This window comes from Cololabis saira, chromosome 1 (assembly GCF_033807715.1).
Source record: "Cololabis saira isolate AMF1-May2022 chromosome 1, fColSai1.1, whole genome shotgun sequence".
Taxonomy (NCBI): domain Eukaryota; kingdom Metazoa; phylum Chordata; class Actinopteri; order Beloniformes; family Belonidae; genus Cololabis; species Cololabis saira.
Window position 1 is genome coordinate 15,906,222 of NC_084587.1, and position 27,058 is coordinate 15,933,279.

Sequence of the window (27,058 nt, forward strand, 5' to 3'; positions counted from 1 at the left end):
TATTAAGACAGACAACATTAACTGCTATTAATGAACAATAGGAAGCAGATGAGCAACAAGAACTGGACTGTCCACTTATAAAACAATGGAAAAATGCCCCCGGTTTACTAACTTGTTTTACTTGCAAAGACTTTGTCACATGAGGCAACATAAAATAATGGTGGGAAAGGGCCAAAGATTTACAAGAAAAGGACACTGCCAAGAAAGGGAATGGGGAATTTAACGTCAAACTGCAAAAGCTCCCCTGGACAATCTTGAGTAATCATCACCTACTAGTGTTGTCATTTACACCATCGTTATACAATTCAATTCAATAAACTTTATTTATCCAACAAACAAACAAACAATAATAAGACATGAGGCCACAGCCAAAAAGATCAGCGCAGCCCTTTCCTTAGATAAGAAAAGGATGACACTAGGAAATAGATAAGGAAAAAAGTAATCTCCCCCTGTGTGTCACATCCCAACTCTACAGACACACCAAATACAGTCTCAGTGAAAGCTCCCTGATAATCACAGGATCCAAAAACTAATTAAAGAGAGAGGGGAGGGTACAAATAGTGCTGATGTACTCAGTGATGGCATGTAAGTAAAAGCAAGCAAAACAAACCGCTGAAGGAAAGTCTCGAAACTATACGACTATTTTGGTGTATAAAATGACTTGCCTCGCGTCCCAGGAGTAAAGTTGGGCCATGAGCACAATAGCTCCGGAGGTGATACTGCTATGACTCACTATCACAGTTTCTTTCACATACCTATATATGGCTGGTGTTCACAGCAGCCAAGGCCCAAGAACACTGGATTTTTCACATCCTCACCTTTACAGAAAGGGTCTGCAAATTAGTAACCACTGCTAAACAGAAACAGCTTCAACAGGATCAAGTGGTGGAAAAATCCTGTTTTGTTACTGGAGCACCATCAACCCTGATGAGCAACTCCATGAGTGGGGAGGCGCAGGAGTACGGCTGTACAATAGTGGAAGAAAGGTCACAATGTGATATTTTCTGTTTCTACTGTAAGAATTGTAAACTATTTTCTTTTTTTTCTACAAGGAGAAAAATGACTGGGAAGATAGAAGACTGCACCTGCGCTGAAATAAACATAAAACAACTAAATTATTACCTGGCCAAGCCACTTTCCCCTGTGGGAATGAACTCATAACCTCATAAGAAGAAGGGTAGAGATGCTAAGTCACTTTGTTTCTCTCAGTCGGAGATAAATTAGTCTGATTCAACAGGAAGTTGAGCTGCTGGTTGTATGAATCAACTGAGTCATCTCTCCAGACCACTTTGTTTCTTTTTTAAACCAAACAGTCTTTATACTCACTCATGTCGTGGTGTATTCAGACTCTCCACGTCATATACAAGCAAACTCCAAGGTTTGATAATAATGCATAAAATAAGACTGAAAAAGGCATACTTCTCTTCCAGATTTGTCATGGTGAATTAGGTTTGAATTAACTTGCCCTTTTCAACAATGCATGTCTTGCAATGGCTATTTCACATGTGCATTGTGACTTGACGTCAATAGTAAAATGATAAACCGCAAACACTCACTAGATCATAAGTAGATTATTTTAGTTATCATTGTTGATTATTCTACTGATTACATTTTTTGAAAGCCAGCAAGATTTAAATCACAAATAAACAACTTGACAATTGCACTTTTCAACCTTTTTGGTGCAGTTAAAACACATCTGACAGTGCTTGTTTTTACTTCTCCATTGCGAGTCTCTTACACATCTGTATTTTCAAGTAAAAAGTTGGCAGTTAAGTCCCCAAAGTTCATATGAAATATTAATCTAGGAGCTCAAATGAGCAAGAAAAATGACAAACAATAACATTAACTCACATCATGCATTAATATATTTGACCAACTACAACAACCATCTCTCAAGACAGAGTCAAACACAAACTTATAAGTGTAAATATCTACCTCAACAAATCAATATCATAAGCCCCATGAATGGATAGAGGTTCATTTTGAGTTAATAATGATGAACAATGAACAAAAAGATAATTTATTCCACTCGAGTGGCATTTTGAAAGCCAGCAACAGTTAAATCACTAATAAAAACGTGACAATTGTCCACTTTTCAACCTTTTTGGTGCAGTTAAAACACATCTGACAGTTCTTGTTTTTACTTCTCTATTGCGAGTCTAAAAAGCTTGCAGTTAAGTCCCCAAAATTCATATCAAATATTAATCTAGGAGCTCAAATGAGCTAGAAATGACAAACAATAACATGAACTCACATAAATATGCATTCAAATATATATATATATATATATATATATATATATATATATATATATAAGATAGATAGATGGATGAGCAACTACAACATCCATCTCTCAAGACAAATAAATATCTACCTCATCAAATCAATGTCATAAGCCCCGTGAATGGACAGAGGTTCATTTTGAGTTAATAATGATGAACAATGAACAAAAAGATCATGTATTCCACTCAAATGGGCTGACAGAAGAAAGTTGGCTGGTTATAGTTGGTTAACAGCAGGTTGAACTTGATTTGATTGAGTTTTTCGCTCATATTTCTCAGTAATCGTTAGCCAGTGTGCTCACTAGCTCGACAGCAGCGTCAACTTCACTTACATCTTTCTGCTCTTGCTTATTGTTGAACAAGTTGAGTCTCTGGAACCGCGCTTTCATCCCATCCGCCATCAACGTCACAAAAAACAATAAATCCAAACGGCTACTTCCCCCGTAACTTGCTCATTTGCCGTGCGGGGAACTTCAATATCATTTCTTTGTAAAGTTCATTTTGCTCCCCGAGACCAAGGAAGATCCCGTGCTCGACTGTCAACTATCAAAACACACGACACCCGACATATCCGGCTCTGAACTTTCAAAATAAAGCGAATCCACGTCCTTCCAGGCATAGACATGTATACATAGACGCCTCATCCATAAACATCAGAGGTGTCAAAAGTATTCACATTCATTACTCAGGTAGAAGCATAGATACTAGAGTTTAAAAATACTCCTGTAGAAGTTGAAGTATCAACTCAAGTTTTTACTCAAGTAAAAGTATAAAAGTACTGGTTTCAAAACTACTTAAAGTATAAAAGTAAAAGTAATGTAAGGGGGAAAAAAGCCATTAAGGACAAAAGCCATTGAAAATTAATGCATCCTAGTATAATGCAAATATATTAAAGAACCATATATGTGTACTATTGAGCATTAACATGTGTTTCAGAGAGCAGAAGATATGATGACTAGTTGCCTATAAGTATTGTTATGGTGCAAGTCAAACTTCAAAGGCATGTTATCATTTATCCTAACCTTTATTGGAATGTACATCCAAGTTTAGTTGCAGGAATCTGAGGGCAACGGATGTAAGAACAAAACTGGACAAGAACATCTGTGCCATAAACAACAACCAAATTCACTCTATCCGGATGGAGCAATTTAACTGGATAGTTTTTTTTAAAGACCGAAATGAAATAGAGTAACGAGGCCGTTTTTAAAATGTAAGGAGTAAAAAGTACAGATAATTGCGTGAAAATGTAAGGAGTAAAAGTAAAAAGTTGTCTGAAAAATAATTACTCCAGTTTAGTATAGATAACCAAAATTTCTACTTAAGTAAGGTAACGAAGTATTTGTACTTTGTTACTTGACACCTCTGATAGACATGTAGACATAGACGCCGATGCCTCATTCATCCATAGATGTATACATAGACGCCTCATCCATAGACATGTATACATACATGCCTCATCCATAGACATGTATACATAGACGCCTTATCCATAGACATGTATACATACATATACCTGCTCCACTCAGTGTCATCTGTCTGGCTGGCACAGTTAAGTGTCAAAGCATTTAATCAGTCATAACTCGCAGAATATAATATGATAGACAAGCAGAAGCAGATTGTGTAAAACTCAGCTATTTTATTAATATGAGGAAACAATAATGAACATATATCCATATATATCTGTATCCATAAACTGACTGTATTATTTAATTAATTATGTAGATTTGTGTTACGTTGTCCTTTGAGAACACATCATTATTTTATGTTTGATTCATTGAACTGGTTGCAACCCAAATCTCGACGGCAATTTCACTGGCTTCAGTTCCTTTTTAAATGTGTTTATTTTCACTGTCCTCCATATTTAAAAGAACTCATGATTCTATATAACTCTCCATAGTCACTCAGACATATTAATTTTCCTTTTTTCTTTGTTCCTAGAATTTTAAAATAGGTTGGTAAAATATCATTTTATTTTAAAGCTCCATCAGATTGGAATAATCTTCCCCCCTTTTTGCGTTCTATTACCTCTTTTCATTGTTTTAAGTCGGCATTATATTCTCATCTTAAAACAAATTGCCTATGTTTTTAATTTATTTATGTATTTTTTTTTGTCCTTTTTTCTTTTTATTTCTTTTTATATATTTATTTATTTTTTCTTTTCTCTCTGTTATGTTATATTTATCTCATTGTTTCGGTTATTCAATTAGCCTATTTGTAACTAGACTTATGTGGGTAGGGGTTGTGTGTGGGAGGGGGTGAGCAAGATGTCTGTGTTTGTTTTATGTCATGTATGTCTGTACTGTAATGTGATATATTGTAATGTTGTATGTTTTATGGGACCCCCCTGAAAATTAGATGTTACATCTCAAGGGGCTATCCTTTAATAAATTCTAAATATATATCTATATATATACAAACCATATTTACACATGTTAAAAGTCCTGAAAGAGGACTGCTTTATATACTTTGTATTACAGCAAATATCACACAGAGCTTTACCACTCTAAAATTTATGAAGATATGTGTAAGGTTATATACAAACGTTTGTATGAAGAGTATGCATTATCACGGTTTCGGGAAAATATTTGCATGTTGAACTCAGAGACAGTCAGAATTATAACAAATTGTTCCTGGTGCACAAATCACAATTTGATGAATTATTTTTCTTAAACACATACTTGGTTGGTTCTATGATTATACACAGTGCTCTGGCATCTTCAATACTGTTCTGTCTCTGTATGGGTAGGATTCTGCTTTTACTTTGAAGGCACGTGAAGTATCCCTGACTCTTTCTAGTTAACTGAAATAATATTGACGGGCATAAAGGGTCCAATGCGTTGAGAGAAAGGGCTGGACACAGTTCCTGTCCCGGAGCAGTTGAAAGTTTCGGCGGTAAATGTGGAATATTACCGTTAAAGGATAAGGATTGTAGCCGCTGTCTTCGTTGGCATGCTTCAACATAAACAGCACATTTCCTGTCTGCTCGCAGGTCAGCTGCACTCAAGCAGGAATGGATCCCTTATGGGTGTAACTAACTACTGACTACGATTTTGAGGATAAATAGCAACCTTACAACCCGGAAGTCTGCAGACATAATCCTTTTAGTCAACATCAAAATGAATGCTTTTATCATTTTTATTTTCCTCAAACTCAACACCAGTTGACACAGCTCTTTTTACAATTTGAACAGTATCAGGATGGGACAGGACCAGCTTGTTCCTGCATATTTTCAAAGCAGCATTCATGTTAAACAGTTTTGACACTATGAAAATGTCTGGTAAAATGTATTTCTAAATGTTTAAAAGCTATTATAAACACTGATAAAGACTAGTTGGTTCCTACAAGTGGAATATCAAAGTCTTATAGAGTACTATCAGTGGGTCTGGGTTCCAACTTAAAAAGAAGAAAAATTTGATAATTTATTTGAAACAATCTGTAAAAAGTAAACACATACCGATCTAATTCTCTGTAGAAAACTGGTTTGGTGAAAAGTTTACTTCAATTTTAATTAAAAAATATGGCGTGAGCATTAGTTGATATGGAAAGCAGAAAAGGGTTTTTTTCTTTTCTTCACAGCATCATATTTAATTCATCATCTAACTATTGCAAATTAACATCAGGTTTAAATGAACACCTGCAGTAATGAAAATAAAATTGCTGTTTGAAAAGTATGGCTTTTACTGAAAAAGCAGCAAGAAAAAATGCACTACACTTAACTGATATGTGATTAGTACTGTCTGTAACAGTAACCAGAATCGAATATCTCTAGATCTTTAGTCATTCGAAGATGATATCCATCAGAATAATAATTATGCAAAACTGCAGTAATAAATCAACTTGAAAGTCATTTACAACAAACTAGTTCAAATGCTGCGACAAATCTATGGTGACATCCAGTGGTTGTTTTGTTTTTACCACTCAAACAGAAGGGGGAAACCCAGCGGCCCCCAGAGAGCATTTCTGCTGGGACACAGAAGAGGAAGTTTCTTTTTATTGCTGCAGTTATGAAATGATCATACATGTTCCCATAAAACTACTTTACAACAAGCCAAACGTGTAAGATGGGCAACTGACTACAGATATCCCAAATCTCCACAGTCATTTTCACTAAATCAACACTAGAAAAGCTGAAATCAAAGATCACTTAAAAAAAATTAGACAATCAGACAAATTAAACACATGGAAATAACAGACTTTTACATTTCTCCTCTTTGTCAAAACTACAGTTTCTGTAGTAAAAGGTCAAACATTTTAAGGGTTTAAGGAAGATTAGTTAGTTTAGTTTAATGTTGTGTACATTTAGAGTGAAAAAAGAAAGCGACACACAGTAGTCTGAGCTCCTCAGGAGGTATGAGCTCACACAAAACTTTTGACAAGGTTTCAGACTGTAATCAGTTCGGCAGGACTAACGTCACGAGCATGTGAAGTAAATTTTAATGACACTTGGGACTGTTGTCCCAACAATCAAAAGCCCAACTGCAGTCCTCCTGCACCTATGAGACTAAAACAATTCAGGCTGGCCGAGGCAGGCAGAAACTAAAAAAAACGTACCCGGGAAGCCTTTTCCTCACTTTTTTTTTTCTTCTAACGTTATTAAGTTTTATCATTTAACAAATCAGTTTAGTCAAGTTGAGTTCTTGATGATCAAGAATATACTCAGAGAGAACTGCTTGTAAAATTATGAAAAAAGCTTATTACTAAAATATTATTTTCAACTTAGTAGTTTTTAGAATCAAGCCATTGTTTACCAACTTTGCTATTTACTATAACAATTACTGTCCTTTATATTAAATGTCATGACAGCATTTAAACTAAACTAAACTAAACTACCCATTACAGTATGAAACTAGGTCTTATAACTTGAAATAGAATTTTGAGCACATTAAAGCAATTGAATTTCCTCACTTTCAGCGCCCTAAACACCACTGGTCCAAACCAGACGACAGCTGCAGAAAAGCTTTTCACAGGGCCACTATCACACCCAAATATAATGCTGTACCGTATAAAATATTTGATTTGAACTACACAGGTTACAAATAATGATCAGATTTATTATCACAGGGTATTAAATTATTTATTAACAGGACACAGAAGCTAGTGTGTTTTTGAATATTAACAAATCTTAAAAAAATCCAGATTAAGATGAACGCATAATTATTCAGACTGTCTAATCATCTTAATTCATATTGTGCTATATCTCCTGCATGCTCAGTATCACTGTGACAAGGTTCAGACTTTACAGGCACAAATTTGCATATGGCTTCTAAAGTAAAATATAAAATAAATGCATGTTTAATTGCCTGTTTTGTTTTAGTACATGGTAAATAGTATATAGTGTATGCCAAAGTTCATTTCATAAAATGTTTTTTCATACCATTGTTTTAGATTATGTAAGTAAAACACATTGGAACATTTGCTGAAAATGAAACTGTGACAAACATGAAACAGTTGGTCACTGTACCACCGCCTCCTCTACTCAGAAGTGACAATAATCTCACAAAAAGAGTGTAATCTGGTGTGTCTGGACATTGTCTCAAAGTGAAATCGAAGCTACAGAGGGAGACAGTTTGGCCACTTAACAGGATCTCTTCAGAGCTGTGTGATACAGACTTTTGCCCTAACTTGCCACATTTCAGTTCAAATCATTTTCAAATTGTGCAAAATGCAAAATGTTCCACCTTTCACCCTGTAGTCCTCACTCTCTGACAAGACCGGTCCCAAGAGAGACTTTGGCAAATGGTATCACACTTCTATTGCACCTCTTGAACTAATTATAGACTAATCTGAGTCAAACTTAAAAAAATGTCACTTTAAGTTGGTGGCTTTTTTTATCAATAGTTTATTCTTTAGACTTGTTAACACTAAATGACAGGTTTGTCTGTGACCTGAATGACATCGTGTCTGTTGATATTTCAACCACAACATCAACAAGACACTGAAACTTAGCTCCTTCCTTCTCCTCTTTCAGTGCCCCCCCCGCCCCCAGGAAAACACCCCCATCAGTAACCCCCAAGCCTCCCTACTCCACTACCTCATGTGCATATGCACAAGCCCCCTCCCTATCTGGGATTGGCTGGAGCAATGGACTTTTTTTTTTAAATAATAATATACTCACAAGATAGATAGCTAGCATATGATGACATACGAGTCCAGTATTGTGAGTCAGAAATGGTGTAAAATAACTTAACCTACCTTCAATGAATGTTATCTTTCATTATAGGATATTTAGGCATGATTATCGCAGATTTACGCCCAGTTTGCAGATGAGCTGCATAACTATCACTATTGCTTCTCACCCATTTACTCCTCGCCTTTTCACTCATACTTTGCTGCGCTGACCATAGTCTCTCTTTCTTTCTGGCCTCTGGTGCCTTGATCCGGATGATCTGGATCTCTATACTTCAGGAGACACTTCTCCTCATGTTGTGTGTTCTTGCTGCCCTTCCTTTTACTGATTAGCGTATTCACAAAAGACATCTTAATCCTGGGAGGAAATTATTAAATAATCCAAAACGTATCCTAATTCTAGCTCGTTATTGAGTATGGTGCTTTTGTGAGAAGCTACATCATAACATCTAAAAGTAAACTAAAGCTTCATATGTGACAGGGTGACTCCCACAGTGCTGCCCAAACATTGTACTTATAATTAGCATGTGTGCGTTTGCGTGCGTGTTTAAGCCCAGTGTGACAGAGCTCGGGCAACAGGTGGTCGGCGTTATATCAGCATCGCATTTTTGAAGGGGTTGAAAGTACAGCTATAACAACAAGCTCTCACATGCACACAAACCCCACAGCCAACACACTACAGCACAGGAAGCGGTCTCCATGCCAACACGCTTTCACATCCTGTCTGGCTAATGTTAACAACTAGAAGTCTGTGTTCCTGCTCAAGAACCGTTTATGTCTTCATTTTCTGTCACAGCGCACTTTCAGTGATATTTACAGTACACCACGCAGCCCATGCAGGCTGTTGAAGTGTGCAGGTATTTGTTACATGAGCTCTGAGTGCACGTGTCATGTGAGGAGCAGGAGAGACCTGGAGTTAAGGTCAAACTGATATTTTGTAATCTCACTTCCTTTAGTTTCACATCTAAGATCCCTCATTGTCTTTGGTATGTTGGGCATGGGATGCTATCAAATGTCTCGTGCCCAAACTCGGACGCCAGCTGCATCTCCTGCTGTGCATACAAAGGCTTTTGGAGAAGAACAACATATGGAGGAAAGGTGAAAGGATTGGAGGTCAGGAGCGTGCTGGTCAGCAGAGTATGTTGGTATATACACAGTCAGTGGAGTTTAGCTTTAGTGTTTAGCTTGCGCTGCTAAATGGAATAAAAAGCACAGCACACCAAGACCAGATCCAGTTTCCCTCAGTGGAATGTCAAATAAATGCTGATATAGTCGCACTAAACACTTATCATCCAAATAAATATTGATCTGATCCAAGTTCCTCTTGTCATTGTCATCTTTATCTGACAAACCATATCTCTTTTACACAACATCTCCATTTATAGGCTAAGCTTGTGCTGATGTGTTTATGACTGATTTATTTAGAAAATAGAATGCCACGGGTGTACAGTTAAGACTCTCTCTTTGAAGCTGTTTTAATGCCCTAATTTGTTTTATAAGGAGGCTTAGTTTGCAGCTGACCACTTGCTCAAAGAAAATCATCCTGGAGGAAACTTTTATGTTGAAAAAAAAGAAGGGTTACTTTGATGACAATGAGCAAAATACTTTTTTAGAGGAGTAAAAGTGAGGAATTAGACCCAGAATGGTTACACCAGCTGTTAAGCATGGTGGCGGTAGCATCATGGTCAAAATACTTTCACATTTTTTCCAAAGGTGGTTTCTTTACTTAATCTCTACTGAAAATATATGGACTGTTAAGGGTTAGCTCTCTGCTAGGAAACCATAGCATCAAAGATTTTTAAGATATCCAGATAAAATTCTTATAGAAGCTTACCAATGGCTGCCAAAACTAGTCAAGGTGAAACTTGCTAAAGGAAATAGAGCAGATACTTTACATGAGTAAACTGAAAAGCCCAATTGGTGTTTGTGATGAGTGCATAAGAACCTCTGGCAGGGACCGATAGCTTGAGTATGGTTTCTTTGTGTACATGTAAATATGCCAACAGCTGTAGACCCTCCTGTCAATCCGCACGTATACCTACCTTGGTACTGTCCTGGCACTTGAAGACGTAGCAGGCACACTTTGATGCATCTCTCACCAGACAGCCAAAAATGCTGGGCTCTTGGCTGTTGTGGATCAGCTTGGTCACTTGGTGAGGACGACATTCAAACAGAACCGTATGCGTCAAAGGGTCCCAGAGATGCCGCTCTCCCGGAGCGGACACACACCGTACCCAAGAGGCCGAGATGTATAGGACAATCGCTTGGTTGCCATTAGTGGGATTCTTCTGGCCCCCATCACGGTGAAGCCCGGCACCTTGGTCCTTCTCTGCACACCTGCAGGTTTCAGCCACCACCCAGGGCAACATGGCCATGGTGGTCATCTGGTGGACTGGTTGGAAACCAATCATCGTCAGTTTGTAGCTCATCTCCTCCTCAACCTCCTCGCCCAACGGCCCCCTCCATGTTGCGCACCTCTCTATGCATTTCGGGGGACTGTGAGGGGACGAGGTCAAACGTGGAAGGGACGGACAGGAGCGGGGGTTCGGGGTTAGACTGGAGTGAGGTTTGTCAGAGCTCTCGGGACTACGACCTCCGTGTCTTCTTGGCTTCACTTCAAAATACAGCCCTTCCATGGCATCTGAAGCTAGAGGCAGCTGCACGCCTCCGCTCTACCTGCAAAACATCAGGGACGTTTCAGGGACCTTGATAGTAAACAGTAAACACGTACTGTATCAGGACATACGGTGTGCATGCCATTCTGCATATCTTGTCCGACTTAGAACATAAAGAGTTAATTTAGAGAAGCAGGCTAGTTTTCCCAGGACACTGAATCAGCTGACTGACTTTTACAATCTCAAGGACAAACAGACACAGGACAGTGGTAACGTGAATATCATACCTGACAGATACAGTCAGAGAGGATTAAGGTAGATTTCCCAGAGGCTCGTATAACCATTTGGGATGGTAAATTGAGATCTGCATGTGGGGAATTAAAAGTCCCCATCACGCAGGACATAGATGTCCTCTCTGGAGATACACACACACGCCCTTCAAATCAGATCAACCATCACATGACATTTAAGCTTTTACTTGCCTACCCCTGGCTTTGCTTTGATTTATTTTAGATCCATAACTTTATTCAGCAGGACAGAGCAGGCTGATCTCTCGCGGAACCATCATGCGGAAATGAAATATTCTGTTTTAGAGGACCCCTAAGGCGCATGTCCTTCCTCACCTGGTCTTAAAGTTCATTTTACGCACCGCGCTAAATTAGTAAGATAAAATAAAACCCGGATATTTCTCCAGGCGAGGACCACGGAAAAGATAATCACTTTGGGTTTGATTTAGCACAGTCCTGCATCCCGACTGACTCACCTGTCAAGTTTCCTCCTGTCCGGTAGAAGTGAAAGGCTGGACGCGAGTGCGTAAAAGGCGGCCCCGGACGGACGGGTGAGAGAGAGAGAGAAGCAGACTGCGCGGTTCTCGCTGTTTCTGGAGTTAAATATAGAAGACGGAGCCAACCTGACCCCACCTCTGAATGACAAGTGCGTGCTGCCTGCATGCGCTGCCGGAGGATGCACGGAGTACTTGTGCGCAGAAGGTCTAACTGTGCGTTTCAATGTCGAGCGGGTTTCTTCCAATGTACACAAAAGTGTAGCTGCATAGGATCTACCCGGCCACTAGGGGGCGCGCCAAAGCTGAAAGGTCAGTCCCATACAATATCTGGGGGATAGACACCCTAGTGAGGACATTAAAAAATGTAAAACGCATTAATTATGCCTTAGATATACACCGTTTTATAATCCATAAAAGTGGAAATTTATTTTATTTTTTTGTTCCTGAAATGGTCCAATTAGGGCTCTGCAAGATTCCTTAGGTAGTAATGTTTATTGAACTAGCGCAACTTGACTTTGAACTTTAGATTTACATACTTTCTAAACTGTAACAGATTAATTTATCATCAGAGATGATCTCAAAGGGTTTGAACTCCATCATACTTACTTTAATAAAAATGTAGGCCCCCCTGACATAATCTCATCTCATACGGCCCTTCAAAAAGTTAGAAGCAGCCTTGAATAAATGAATGCCTGTGCGCTTTCCATTTCATCACTCAAAAGTTTGCTTTGGTGGAAACTGTTTTTATTTGGAAAAGAAAAAAAAGAAAACATTTTCACACAATATTTCAGCTTTCCAGACTCATAATGCCCACCAATGCAAGCCACTATGTGCACATTTCTAGTGTTACTGGGAAATAAAAGTATATTGGTTTTATACTGAGCTGAAAGGTGTGGAAAGTCCTTTGGCGTTGTACAATTTATTCACATCAAGAAATAAACACTGTTAAAATTAATGCACAATGTCTCCACCTGGAGGAGCTCTAGGCTTTGAGGCGTCATTGCTTTGGAACCACCTTCTTCACTGATGAGATGCTTAAAAAAAATGTAGTCACATCCTGTGCTACTACAGTATAAGTTCACACGTTCAAAGTCTAGAATATCAAGTTGAATCCTACACGTCTCACTCTTCATATTAGCAGCACCTGACGTTAAAGCACAGTGGGTTTCATAGTGCACTTTGTTATATACAGGTGACGTACAGCGGTCTGGATCTATGGAACACCAGTCTGTGTTTGAAGAAAGGCCTTAAGACTTTTACAGTTGACCTTCAAAACTGAATTACACTTGGTAAAAAAAAAAAAAAAAAGTATAATGCTGAATGTGAAACAGGATCAAAATCCTTAATATGCAAAAACAAAACTGAAGCATGGCTAACTGTAAAAACTCAATATGGAGGTTAGATGTTCCAATAAATCTAATTATGTAAAAAGTTTTTAAAAAAGCATAAAAAAAAATAAAAAATAAAAAAGTAATCACTGGTTCAAATGGAAACAAAGATATAAATTATAATTAGCATAGTTAGAAATCAAGTTTAAGTGTGTAATAAATCAGGTATCTCCTCCGAAGTAAGACATTAGTAAACCGTTGGTCCGGGACTTCATAGTGGGTCTGGTTATTTCTAGTCTGTCATGACTACTCGGGCTTGGGCTGCAGCTTATTCTTCTCCGGCTCGAAGAAGTTTTCAATGATGGCGTCAACCAAGTCATCCAGTTCCTTCTTCAGGTGTGTCACATCACTGATGTAGGACAAAACAAAGACACAACATCGAGTCAATGGATACTCTTGTAAAAGAACTACATCAGCCAATTTCAACCGTTAAAGAAAAACCCTGGTACAGATAAGTTGTTTACATCTTTTGCTCCAGTGTGTTTGGTGAGAGAACAGCATTTCTCCTTTGTTTTATCACATTATTCTTAGGATTTCTTTGGATTTTCAGTTATTGAAAAGGCAAAAAAACAAAACAAAAATAATCCAATTTGAATTTAAAATGGTTAATTATGCAAATTGTTTATATTTTTAAATCATACATTTATTCACAATGGATCAAGAATCATCACATTTGATTATTTAAACAGATACTGCCCCTCAGACCTGATTAAATTGATCTCCACAGTGACGTACCTGTTTCCGGGAGCAGCACAGAGCTCGGTGTAGTATTTGATTTTTGGTTCAGTACCGCTGGTTCTCATCGTTGCTACACCCCCATTGGAGAAGGTAAAGGTGATCATTTGACTGGAACTGGAGGTGGGAAGAACCTGAAAAATGAGAGGAAGGCGTAAGAGTGGGACAGATGTACAAAGAGGATTGAACAACATTTTGAAGCCCACCCAAACAACCTCACAAAAAGATTTGAGGTAACAAAAATGATTTTAATGCCCCATTTGCACTGTAATGAATTAATCTGTGATAATTACAGAGGATGCCTGTGATATTAATCCAGTGCCAATGCGCCCACTCTGTGATTCCTACCGTATTTCAGAAAACACGGAAGTCATGAGATAATTTAAACTCTTTGCAAATTTACATTTTGGGAATTGAGAGATTTGTGGGTGGGAATCTTTTAAAAACAGTTCCTCTATTTGCCCTTTCTGCCTCTTTCTAGGTGCAACTATGGCAGCTGTGGTGCATAGTGTGATATTACATGACGACTTTAACCTATATCCATCACATATGGCGTAATAATATCTCTGGTGAATCAAAATAAAGAAATTAATCCTCATACGGAGACCTGTAAAACAAGACGCCTAGATCATAACTGTAGATTATAGAGAAAAAAAAAAAGACTGCGCTTATTCAGTGCAAATTGGCTGCATGACATTTTAAGAAGTAATTTTGGAGTTGCTGCAGGTCCAGAGGGAAATCTAGTTCAGTGCAAATAGCAATTTAGTTTGATGATTTAAAGAAAAATAATTTTGTCCATGGCTTTACAATTTAATTTGCCAATTTCTTTCTTTTGGGCAATATTTACGTTTTTTAAATACCTGACATGTTTCGCCGATCCTTTTGCCTTCATCATTCATAATGAGGCATCTCTGATGAAGGCGAAAGGATCGCCAAAACATGTCAGGTATTTAAAAATGCCAAGTATTCTTGTCCGAAAAAAGGAAATGAGCAAATTAAACCTTAGTTTGATGTTTTAGTTGTCAAAGTTAGTTACTCAACATATTTTGTTTTCTTTTTCTACATTTGTAGCTTCTATCAATTGCTCAATATAAAAAGAAAACAAACATTTGGTTGCAGACATGCCATTTTGTCAATTAACTTGAATCAAAATCCAATAATGGGATATTAGAGGCTCGTCAGGCCCAAGTGAATTAATTATTTAAGTCTGTCCCCTCACAGCTTTGTTGCCAGGTTGGCTGTCGTCATAGCCGGTGGTCAGGTCTCGAACGCCGCTGATGGAGAAGCGACCACATTCAGTGGGATAAGAGTCTTTTTTGCCACCACGGCTGCGCAGACGCTCAAACAGACTGCGGATCACGACCTGATCGTGGCAGATGAAGTAGGAGTTCTTGCTGATGTGGTAGCCATACCTGAGAAAAACAGGAACAAAGTTAGTCTTTAGTGACAGCTTATATACCCAAGGAACCTGAATAAGAGTTACTTTTACATGTGTGCGTCTTACTCTCCATAGATGGAAGTAAGCTGTTGAGACAGGCTTTTGTTTTTTGTGGCTATATAGGAGACCATCTCTCCTGCTATGGCTGCGGCACTGACGCCATCCTTGTCCAAAACAGAGTCACAGCACATATATCCTGCAACACACAAATAAAGCACTTCATTCTGTATCCTGACTGTGTAAATTTCCAGTTAGTGTCAGCAGCTGTTGCTTCTTTTAATAACCGTGTGTGTCCAAAGGCATGTGATTCCAAACATGGCATCATAATCTTATTAAATGGGAAGACTCTAAACGATGCCATGTCGCGTATTTCAATCACCATCTGTTATATTAACCCCAGACGATTTAACTTTGACGCAGTGGCCCGAGTCTGATCTTTAGCCTCCCCCAGAAACGTTAAAGGAGACCGAATGTCCAGAGTGGACAAATCTGATGTAAAAGGATTTATGTTTTTAAACAAGACACAAACAAAGATTTTTCCCCTTTAAAATTGCAGGGGTGGGGAAGCAAACTAAATATAAAAATAAATTTCAAAAAGGCACTTAGGAAAACCGTAGTTACACTTGGAAGATTCATGACCCCGGCCATTATTTACCATTTTCTCTGCAGAGTTAAGTGTCATCATAAACAAACAGTAATGATTTAAAAGGCCACTCTTCTAGAAAATTAACCTGCCGAGCCTGAAACCACGGGGCGACTGCGTGGAGATCCTCCAGGCTGCTCGAGCTGCACTCATGGAGAACACGAGTGAACATGACATCCCAGCTACAGAAATTACAGTGGGCTGATAAGACCTTCCTCTGGCATTTCAAGGAAAAGAAATTAACTTGTGGAGATATTTTCACTCTTTGCTCCCTGCAGTTTGTTTATCTCGCAATGCCAAAATTTAAGACATAATTTTTACCCCCTCGCCACAACAGAACTCAAATATTAACATATGCAGCAGGCCAACCTTGGACTCAGCTTTTACTGAACAAATCATACCTTACTTTGTCTTTTTGAAATCAAAGCAGGAGATTTTCATTAAAAAAACTGATTTTTTTCCCCCCTGGTGCATTTGGTAGATATGGCTCATAATGTGATATCTCAAAGACATCTTCACCGTGATAACCCTGTTATCACTACTCAAATGGGCAAATATTCATTAATCTGGAAGTGTTCAGGCCATTTTCAGTTTCCAAGGAATTTTCTCAGTGAGTCTGGACCAAAAAATACCACTTAATGTAACAGACATGGTGTAGCCTTTAAAAGTGCCCCTACTTACATACAGTCTTACTGTTTAAAACCCAGCCTGCTTAAGATAATTGTTAGGTTGAATCCCGGGACTGGCTGGACCAATTAAGGCCAAATGAGCATTATGAACAGGCCATAAGCTCAGGAGGATCCTGTCAGAGAAAAACTAGACACAAGCTCCTATATTCCTCTAATTTCTCTTCTACCCTGTGCCTTCACTTATGGACATGATTACTTTTTTATTGTGTACATACCTATGGCCTCCTCAAAAGCAAACAGAACAGTCTTCCCCTGGTCCAGGAGGTCTCTGGCTCTGTTCCCCATCCACTTGAATCCTGTTAGTGTTTCCTGTGGAAAGATATGGTAAGAGCTTTGGCTGAAATCAGTAGTGCTAGTAACGGAGGATGTTTGATCATTATGAGTGGTGAAACTTAATAACCTAAAACTCTTAACTGGATTATTAATAGGCGATAAAGACATTTTATCAGAATAAATACTATTACTAAAAGCATTTCACTGGAAGAAAGTACTTTACTTAAAAAATAAAATGCTATTAAAAGTAATTTTCTTGTCGCAGAAAACAGAGAAGCTTCAAATTTTTTTTTTTAACCACATAATTAAACACGGCAAAATAAATTTCTACCTACAGATGGGGACAAATACCTTTCAGCTGCAGTCGCCCTAATTTTACAAACGGTATAGATTTTGGCGAACTCTGGGTCAGAATGTGTAGCCGTTGTTTCGTTATGCTATTTAGCTCTTCAATTGAAGTTGATTGTCATGGTAACATGACGCCTTGACAACACTGATATTAACCGATGACAGTCCTGACCCAAGCAAACTGAAAAATATGTAATCTGGTGCACACCAACATATGTGAAAATGACCAAACTAATTGTAAACACCATTTTCAGCTAAAGTGGTTTATTTTTCTTCTAGATCTTGGGAACAATTATATAAATCAGACCCCACTTTGTCATGTATTGCTGTTTGCAAGACATAAACACAAATATGAAATTCGAGCCTTGAACTCTAGTGTGTTACCTCGAAGTGGAAGCCCTCCTTCAAAGCAATGGCTCGCAGTATTTTGGAAGAGACGGTGCTGGACAGCATGTAGATGTTTTTTACGGCTGCAACGTCAGGGTTGTCCTGTTTCCAGCTGGAGAATAACCACCAGCCAAGTAACGCTCCCAACTCGTTGCCACTGAACACTCGCCACCGTCCACTGAGGCACAGAGACACAAAGACAAACTAGAAACAGGCCTGAAATTCCATCATGATTAAATAACTCCAGATGTCATGCAGTAATTATGACAGGAAGTTTTGATCAGGACCTAGAAGTAAAGAGAGGACCCTCCTACTGTACTGTTTGTTGTAATGTTGGAGCTTTGATAACCTAATTATGTTCACATTATTATTATAAATTACACCAAAAACTGCTGTTGATTTTACCGGTTGTTTGATCATTGTGGACTGAGCATGTTTGTTTCAAGAGAAAAAGAGTCCAGCCCAATGTGGAGAAGAAAAATCAGGAAGAAAATTCACGAAAATTCTAAAATTGTAATTAAAAAACAATTAAAGCCTCTAATTTATGCTCCACAGATCTGGTACAAACTTAAAGAAAACTGCAGGAATGCTGAAACCCTCAGTTCCTTTAAATCATGTGTTCACAACTGCCTGACTGAATTATTTAAACCCTTCTGAATTGAGATTTAAACAATGTTAATTTCAGTACTAAAGTGTGATTTAAGTCTAACTTGTCTTTATTCTGCCACTGCACCTTTTTTCTCCTCTTTACTTTTCATATTTGTTCAGTGTAAAGCACCTTTAATTGCCTTGTTGTTGCAATGTGCTATACTATATATATATATGCTCGCCTTGCCTAATGTTTTAAATATCAGAAAAAAAAAAAAGGCTTTCTATGGTTTGTTGATTGAGATGACTTTTGAACATAGACAGTGTTTCAAGGGCAGATAAGACCGAAGCGGAAATGTTTGGTCATAAAACACAGTGCCACATTTGTTGAGAAACAGTACGTTGCCTGCCAGCAGAAATATGCACAGTGGTGGAGGACTGATGGTTTGGGATTGTTCAGTAGGCACAGGAAGTGGGTACATTGCATTTATCGATTACGTTTACATGAACCGCAATACTCTGTTCACTATTAGATTAAGGCAATACTCTATTTAAGAAACTGCTTCAATCTAACTAAGAAAAAATAAAAAGTGTTGTAGAGCAGAAGTCCAGACCTCAGTTTGACTGAAATGCATTTCATAGAGATTCACTTTGCAAAGGACTGAACTCCTTCTAGTTCGCAGTTATTTGTAAGTTTAGAGATTAATGAGAAAATATGACTCAACATACAATTATAGTTAAATATAATTTTAGTGCTTAAGGATGGAAGTGTTAAAACCTAAATGATTAAAGGGGACCTATTATGAAAAACATGTTTTCTCTTGCTTTAACATATATAAAGTGGTCTCCCCTCAGCCTGCCAACTCAGAGGAGGAGGAAAGCAACCAAATTCTGCAGTGTCCGTACAGCCGCCCGGATGAGCCATCCAGTGTCATGTGACTTCTACGAGCCGTTCAGATTCTGTTCCAGTCGTGACGTCACGACAGGAGCAGAGGTTGGCGTCCGATGCGTGAAACCACGCCCACAACTATAAAACTGTGTAACTGCATGCGAGCGTCAGACTATCGCACTGTGTGACATCGGACGTTCTCTGTCCATCTCCCTCCAGCAGCTGCCACTTTATTGAGGTTTTTGTAGTGAAATGAGGAGGTATCATAGAGATAACTTCTCATTTCAACTAACTGGATCAGCGGTTCCTCATCTGTGACCGTTTTCTACAGCGCTTTCAACCGGCTTTCAACGCGAGCGACAGGAAGAAAATAGAAGCAGGGTGTCCGACAAATGTTCAGCTCAAAACGGCGTGCCGCGCAGCGCTGCGTCGCTGGGGCCAGTTAGGACAGTCCAAAAGAAAATAAAGCAATGGAATTGATTTTGTCGCTGATGCTCGCTCGCATGCATGACATGATGTAAAGGCTGATTTATGGTTCCGCGTTACACCAACGCAGAGCCTACGGTCAGGCGCGTCATTTCCACCGGGGACGGTGGGGACGCATCCCCACCACTTTGTCTGACGAGCAGATTTGTCCCCACCACCAAAAAAAAAAAAAAAATTAAGTAAGACGCGATTTGTCCCGTATTTTCATTAACGCCCCAAACACACGTCTGTCACACACACATCAACACTAAATTTATCAATAATGAACAAAATAAAACATAGGAAACATTAAGGCCAGCAAAATCTTAGTGGCGGGACAACAGGACCTGCTGCGTCTGTGCCCAGATCTTTCTATGTGTGTGACAGACAGCGGGGAGGACTCGGGCTTCACCTCCAGGTAGGGCTTGGGAAATGGGAATTAAAAGTTGCGTTCCGCAGGCGGTTCTACGAGGGTGCATAAGCAAGCACTGCACCCTCATTTTATGCGTCTTCATGCTCAGTTGAAAAGACGAAAAGAAAACTGACAAATGAGTGCGCGTCAAGCCTGATTTATGGTTCCACGTTAAATCGACGGCGTACCCTACGGCGTAGGTTACGCAGCGTCGCGCACCTTACGTTCGCATCCCTGCCTATCCTACGCCGTACGCTTTGCGTTGGTGCAACGCGGAACCATAAATCAGCCAGTGTCCGTCACTGATCTGCTTCCAGCGCGCAGTTTCCTGCAGCAGCAAGACGCTGCTCTCTGCTGCTCCGTTAACACAAAGCATGGATATTCGCAAGTGGTTCAGCACAACGACACAAACAAGTTTACAGGACTGTCTCAGAAAATTAGAATATTGTGATAAAGTCCTTTATTTTTCTGGAGTCTAAAAATGTCATACATTCTGGATTCTTTACAAATCAACTGAAATATTGCAAGCCTTTTATTATTTTAATATTGCTGATTATGGCTTACAGTTTAAGATTAAGATTCCCAGAATATTCAAATTTTTTGAGATAGGATATTTGAGTTTTCTTAAACTGTAAGCCATGATCAGCAATATTAAAATAATAATAATAATAAGCAATGCCTATTATTTATCATGAAACCTCAATTCGGAAGTAATGGGCGTAGCTCGTACCCAGCACTTTTCAAACCTTACTCAGGTTTATGGTAAATGTCCCCAGCACTTCTGAAATCAAACGGACGCCCATGCCTACGGCGTAGGGTCTGCGTCGATTTAACGCAGAACCATAATTCAGGATTAACTCCGCCGGCCGGAGCCTCCGCCATTTTTTCATAGCGGTGTATCGCGTCATTCAGGCAGCCAATCAGCACAGTGCCTCATTATCATAGCCTCCCCGCCCACTCAGAATCCCACATAGATAATGAGGTTAGAAACGGTAAAGATAAAGACAAGGCCCAGAGGCTGAATTTCTAATTTATATAGAAAAAACTATCAAAAGCTTGTTTTTAAGACATTCAAGGCCTGTTTAAAATAGACATTAAATGCCATAATAGGTCCCCTTTAAGTTAAATCTTATATATTGCAGGCAACCACCCACCTCTCCTGCTTCTCAGCAACAGCCAGCCGATCAGCATCAGGGTCATTTGCCAACACCACAGTGGCCCCTTCCCTTTCTGCAAGAGCAAAAGACAACGTCTGTGGGAAAAAAAACAAAAGCAAAACACGGACATTTTACACAATCAAACTACAAGAATGCCAAATATGTTGCTGGCGTTGTGTGAATGTCTAGTACACACCAGCACTCCCTCTCCCTCCTCAGGATTAGGGTATTTGACGGTGGGAAATTCAGGGTCTGGATCCTTCTGTTCCTCCACCGCGTGGGGAGGGTGAAGGTCAAAAGCCTTGAAAGCTGACTGGACAAAAGTGTGACCAACGCCATGCACAGATGTGTGCACTATTTTCACCTCTGAGCTTTTGTTTATATCCCTGTAAAGAACAAAATCAAAACACATAATGTCAGTTGTCATGCGTAATTTTGTGTGGACAGATCAGTGTTAATTTTACCTGTATGGTCAATTATTAATGTTCAAATCTGAACTTAAAAAAAAAACATTAAGAGGTATACAACTTAAGTGACTTATATGGTGTATGCAGCTGAAAAGATCATTAATCTGTGGTGCACCTGTGGTGGCAGAGTTTCTGGATGGCTTTGAAGTATTCTGTGTGGATGTCCTGGTACGGGTCTTTGAGCAAGGGGCTTTTCAGGGCCTTCTCAGTGTCCCAGGACTCGGGCCAAGGCTCCAGGTTCTCCTCAATGGCTTTTGCGATACCTTTGTCATGAGGAGACACAATCTGGGCTCCATTTTCCCAGTACACCTACGACAGAAATAGAAACATTACAGACACACGTGATGCATCATGAATTGGGAAACAAAATACAAAATTTGCTTTGTTACATTTATTTAAATTAATCAGGGAAACAAAAGAAAATCGTTAATTAAACTATGCCTCTAGGATTGGTTTTGGTAACAAAACTGATTTAATGTAGTAAGCTGAAAACACTTTCCAACAAACAAACAAATTGATAAAAAAAAAATAAGTCAAATGTTACCTTGTATCCATTGTCTTGTTTGGGGTTGTGTGATGCAGTGACCATAATACCAGCACACAGACCCAGGTGAGAAACGGTGAAAGGCTGCAGGAGGAACGAGAGCAAGAAGCTGAAAATATACACACATTATATAAACAAAAAAGACATCCATACATTTAAAAGAGCACAAAGATAAAAATGCATCAAATCAAAATATGAACAATTTAAGCGTGAATAACTGGCAAAAAAATACTTCTACATATGTACTCATGTAATTTAAATACATTAAAAACAAGGCTCATGTAATGCAACATGAAAAATAAATCAAAACCCCCTGAAAAACAAGGTTTCCGCACAGATTTACTCTTAAACTCAACTTGCTGAATCATATTTGTATTATGCAACATGTTGTATAGCAGGAGAAATCAGGTTTTGGAGTGGAGTTTGCCCCGTAGCTTCTGACCCACCAGCAACCGTCACAGCAACAACAAGCTGACATGAGATTTAAACACGGCCTCAGTGCTGCAAAAAAAACACAACTCCTTAAATCAAAGTGATTACCACGAAGGGTGTAGGGGTGATGTCAGAGAAGAGGTGCACTGGCACCCCTCGGCTGATGAAAACTGCTGCAGCCAGGCTGGCGAAACGCTTGCTGCTGCCTCCGCTGGGAGGGTGGGCCCGTGCATCGTACCCGATCACCACCCCTCGCTCTTTGAGATTTCCCAAACTCTGTTCCAGGTAGCGACAGAAACCCTGTCAGGGGGGATATAAAAATAAAGAGGACGACAGCTGTTAAAGCACACATAAAAAATTTGGTCTCTAAACTAAGGGTGAAACTCGGTTTTTATTACAGAAGGCATGTTTTTTCCCCTCAGAGCACGAAAGTTTCTGATTTCGGCTACTTTTCTGTCTGTTCTTGATTACGGCGATGTTGTGTACATGTGTGCGTCAGCAGCCAGCTGTCTACAGTCCTTGACTCCTGTCTACCACTGTGGTCTACGGTTCATAACTGGTTGTAGCCATCTCACTCACCACTGTGAATTGTATGCTAAAGCTGGCTTGCCTTCTCTGAATGTTAGACGATTTACACACTGGATGACTCTGATTTATAAGGCTCTTCTTGGCTTGGTTCCTTATGTTTATTTCTTCAGAGAGTGACACTTTACACCTGGCTGTTCCTCGTGTTCGGACTAACTTGGGGAAAAAAGCTTTTCGTTTCTCGGCACCCTCTGCGTGGAATAACCTCCAACTTGAACTGAAAATGCCTGAACTTGTTTCATTTGAAGCCTTTCGCTCACTTCTTAAAAACCGACAAAGAAAATCCTTTCGGCAGTGCCTGTGTTTTTAAACTACATGTGCCCGTGTTCTTAAATTTTAAATTATTTCTGAAGTTGTTTTTTACATATTATTGAAGTCACCACTATTGCACTTTATTTGCTAAACAGTTTGCCCTCTCATTTTAATGTTTATTACGTCATTGCTGTTATTTGTGTGTGGACGTGTGCTGCTGCCTTCCTTGGCCAGGTCACCCTTGGAAAAGTGGTCTTGACCTCAATGGGTCTTTTTATCTGGTTAAATAAAGGTGAAATTAAAAAAAATAAAAAATGTAAAGAGGACAATCCAACCAAAGGGTAGTGATAAACAGGATTAATACTAATAATAAAATGAATAAAAACAACAATGATAAATTGAAAAGACATGTTGAGAAAGATCTTTCAAATGAGGATGTGAGAGGAAATTTTCAAAAGTGCATTTCATTATAGCGTCATTGGTCCTACAATCTCAGCTCTTCAGGTTGGGGAGCCTTTCATCCCTTTATCCCCATTTCTACAGCAAAGTATGAGTCTAATTAACTGTATTTGCTTTTTTTTTTTGTTTTAAACCTTTTATTGTAATAAAGTATGATTTATGCATCTATTCACGTAGCCTATATATAGGACTTGAGATCATCTGAGCTTCTTTTTTGTTTTCTTTGTAACTCAGACAAAGCAACTGAGAAATAAAGCACATCTTGTACTAATCAAGGGAACAGCTTACAGCGGAGATGGCCTGAGTTTGATGGTGAAGCATAAACCTGTTAACAAGATGGAAGATTGTAAAGATGCAATATGATTGAGTTCCTCAAATGCTGAGGAAAAAAATAAATTAAAGAATAAAACAAACAATATTGAGCACGTTTGCTCATGTGACTCGATGCTTAATTCAATTCAGTTAAATACTCACAACCCAAGTAATCTTAAGGTATTTCCTCTGGTTAATGTGCAGCAGGAGTTTATCAGTTAACGCACCTGCGTGGTCTGGATGATGGTGAGGTCGTTCATGCAGGAAATGCCGGGGCCCATGGCTGCTCTCAGTCCCGCCGTACCAAACTCCATCCTGGAGGAGAAACATTTCCTCAGAGTCTCCACCGCCCCCTTCTTCGCCAGCTCCTGCACCATTGACACGGTTTTGGGGTTCTAAACAAACAAAAAGAAACAAGTCCACATTAAAGTCACATGATGTAAAAAAAATAATAATCCACACTGACTCACCAATTATGAATATTCTTTAAATCTGTATATCAGACCTCAGTTTGTCACTTGGTGATGACGAGGTTAGTATTACCAAGAAGCTGTTTTCTGTGAAGCTTCAATTCTTGGCACTGAACAGAGCATTTCATTCAGGCTGTGTTGACAAGTTTCTAGTGATGGGACTAATCCAATTAAATATATGTATCAGGGGTCGATACTGATGGTATTGACTGATCAGATATTGGATTTTCAACACAGTTTTCACATCCAAGCCTTTGAACTTTTACTTTTCAAATAGCCCTGTGATTTATGCAGTTTAAATGAAGCAATCCTGTTTTTTTTTACTCATTTGAAGGGTTGGACATCATAGATGTTTATTGTTTTTTTGCACTTTTGTTCCAGATATTAAAATTAACAACCACTAACAACAGAAACAACTCCCTCTTTGATATGAGTTACCATTGGGAGTATCTTCTACAAGTACAGGAACTGGAACAGTGCATTTAATGTAATTTCACAATCGGTTAATCTATGACATTTTCCAAACATTATCTGGAAAGTTAAGAAAGAGTAAACTGAAATATCAGAATAACACGTGTCCATCAGTTCAACCTTTAACAGAACTGTTCTAATCAGAATTAAAAACCAGCAAATGTTCACATTTGAAAAAATAAATCACCACCTGAGCTTCTCATGTGCCAACTACATTTAATAGAACTGGAAAAAAAAGGAAACATTTGCTGAAAGTATGAGCCTGATTAAAAAATGCCATCCATGATAGCTTCCATTCAGTATGACCTTTAATGTTCAACTGAGGAAACCAGCTAAACACAATTATCTTTAGGCCAATGAATCCGGATCTGTTTTCCCCAATGTGGACCTAATTGGTGGCATCGCAGATGTCTTTTAGACAAGAGAAGAAGGACTGAGCTTGTGCTGGTCAGATGGTCGGATGCGTTTTAGTCTCGTTTCAGTGTGGGAGCACGCGTGACTCAGCCTTAAAACAAAAAAAAAAAAGCGTGTAAGTGTGTGTGCGCATATATATGACTGTGTGAAATTACTACGGATTAGTGTGCTAGTGTTTAGATATTAAGAGCAGAAAACAAACACTTTTTACCAAAAATGTTTTTCCTAAAATAAAACAGAATGTGAATTGTAAGTACCAAGCTGCCAAGGCTCTCTTGCTAAATTAATTAATTATTTTGCATTGATTGTCATTTAACTATAATGATTTAAGTTGAAATGTTATGATTCATATCAAAGTCTACTGTATTTTAAAGAATCAGCTCCTTTAAATCAGGGTTAAAAACATTACTGTTTTACTGAAGCGTACTCTTAAATCAAATACTTACATGCTGTACTCTACTGCCCTTACTTTTTACCAACTTGTGCTTTTTATTATTTTACCTCTTTTCTTATCATTTTATTTTATTTGTTATTTACTGTTTTATTGTGTCTTCCCCCTTTTAATGTTGATTTAAAGCACTTTGAATTACCTTGTGTTGAATTGGGTTATACAAATAAACTCGCCTTGCCTCAAAACTGAATTTTAAGAACAAATTTCTTTTTCCTTCAATAACACGGATGTTTTATTCCTACATTAAAAGGACACTACAATACAGTCTAGCACTAAAAGAACAAAAATACCATTAGAATTGAAGTTATTTGATTATGTATGTGTCATTGAGCATTTATGAATGAGGTTGACTTAAAATTGTTGCATGGCAATGTAAAATGTAAAAAAGAAAGAAAGAAAAAGAGTCCTACTTTCAATATGACAGCAAAATGAAAATGTAAAACAATGACAGAGTCGCAGCACTGTGGGCTAATAAAGCCTGAATTATGGTTCGGCGTTAAAACGACGCAGAGCCTACGCCGTAGGGTACGGCGTAACGTACGCGGCGACGCGCAGCGTACGGTGTGCGTTGGTGTAACGCGGACCATAAATCAGCCTTAAGCGGCTCAGCTTACTTGGTCGTACTGCAGCCACAGCTGCAGCGCCTGGTCCAGTGTGGCGTCGCCGGTGGGGGTAAAAGCCTTCTCCATTTCTCTTGTTAATACACTTCCAGCTCACTCCCGCTGCTGTTTCGAGGTGAATGTCCTAACCGAGAAGAGTTTTGCTTCGCAAACGCAGCTGATTCCACCGATGTCAATGGCCACCTGACCTGAATGGGCCGGGCGGCTGTGACGTCACGCGTCAAAGCAGCGTCGTGTGGTGCGGCATTCACGGACTGCACGTAAAGTAGTTATTAGCAAGTGTGTATACTTCACGGACCGACTGGTCCTTTATGAAAGGCATTGGTATAATACAGGTTTTAAATTGCATCTACAGGACTGTC

At 39.0% G+C, this 27,058-nt stretch overlaps 2 protein-coding genes across 5 annotated transcripts in view; both read right to left on the bottom strand.

Annotated features, from left to right (window-relative positions):
* Positions 1 to 11,995, bottom strand: part of tbc1d1 (TBC1 (tre-2/USP6, BUB2, cdc16) domain family, member 1) — a 70,754-nt gene extending 58,759 nt beyond the window's left edge. The window contains exons 1-2 of one of the 4 annotated variants that reach the window (XM_061710874.1): positions 11,787 to 11,995; positions 10,451 to 11,084 (exon numbers count right to left, since the gene is read on the bottom strand). In XM_061710874.1, coding sequence (XP_061566858.1) covers positions 10,451 to 11,044 — 594 coding nt within the window. In that variant the 5' untranslated portion in view covers positions 11,045 to 11,084; positions 11,787 to 11,995. Of the gene's footprint in view, positions 1 to 2,614; positions 2,820 to 10,450; positions 11,085 to 11,310; positions 11,354 to 11,786 lie in introns of those variants that run through there. The other 3 variants (XM_061711019.1, XM_061710934.1, XM_061711104.1) reach the window with 3 other exon arrangements.
* A 525-nt stretch (positions 11,996 to 12,520) lies between these two features.
* Positions 12,521 to 26,889, bottom strand: pgm2 (phosphoglucomutase 2). The gene is made up of 13 exons (XM_061711215.1): positions 26,691 to 26,889; positions 24,498 to 24,665; positions 22,771 to 22,962; positions 22,231 to 22,314; positions 21,802 to 21,995; positions 21,416 to 21,605; positions 21,217 to 21,314; positions 17,706 to 17,886; positions 16,916 to 17,009; positions 15,435 to 15,564; positions 15,150 to 15,342; positions 13,931 to 14,064; positions 12,521 to 13,544 (listed from the first exon to the last, which is right to left on the bottom strand). The coding sequence occupies exons 1-13, from the start codon at positions 26,763 to 26,765 to the stop codon at positions 13,442 to 13,444; spliced, it is 1,836 nt and encodes a 611-aa protein (XP_061567199.1). The 5' UTR covers positions 26,766 to 26,889; the 3' UTR covers positions 12,521 to 13,441.
* Between the last annotated feature and the right edge of the window lie 169 nt (positions 26,890 to 27,058).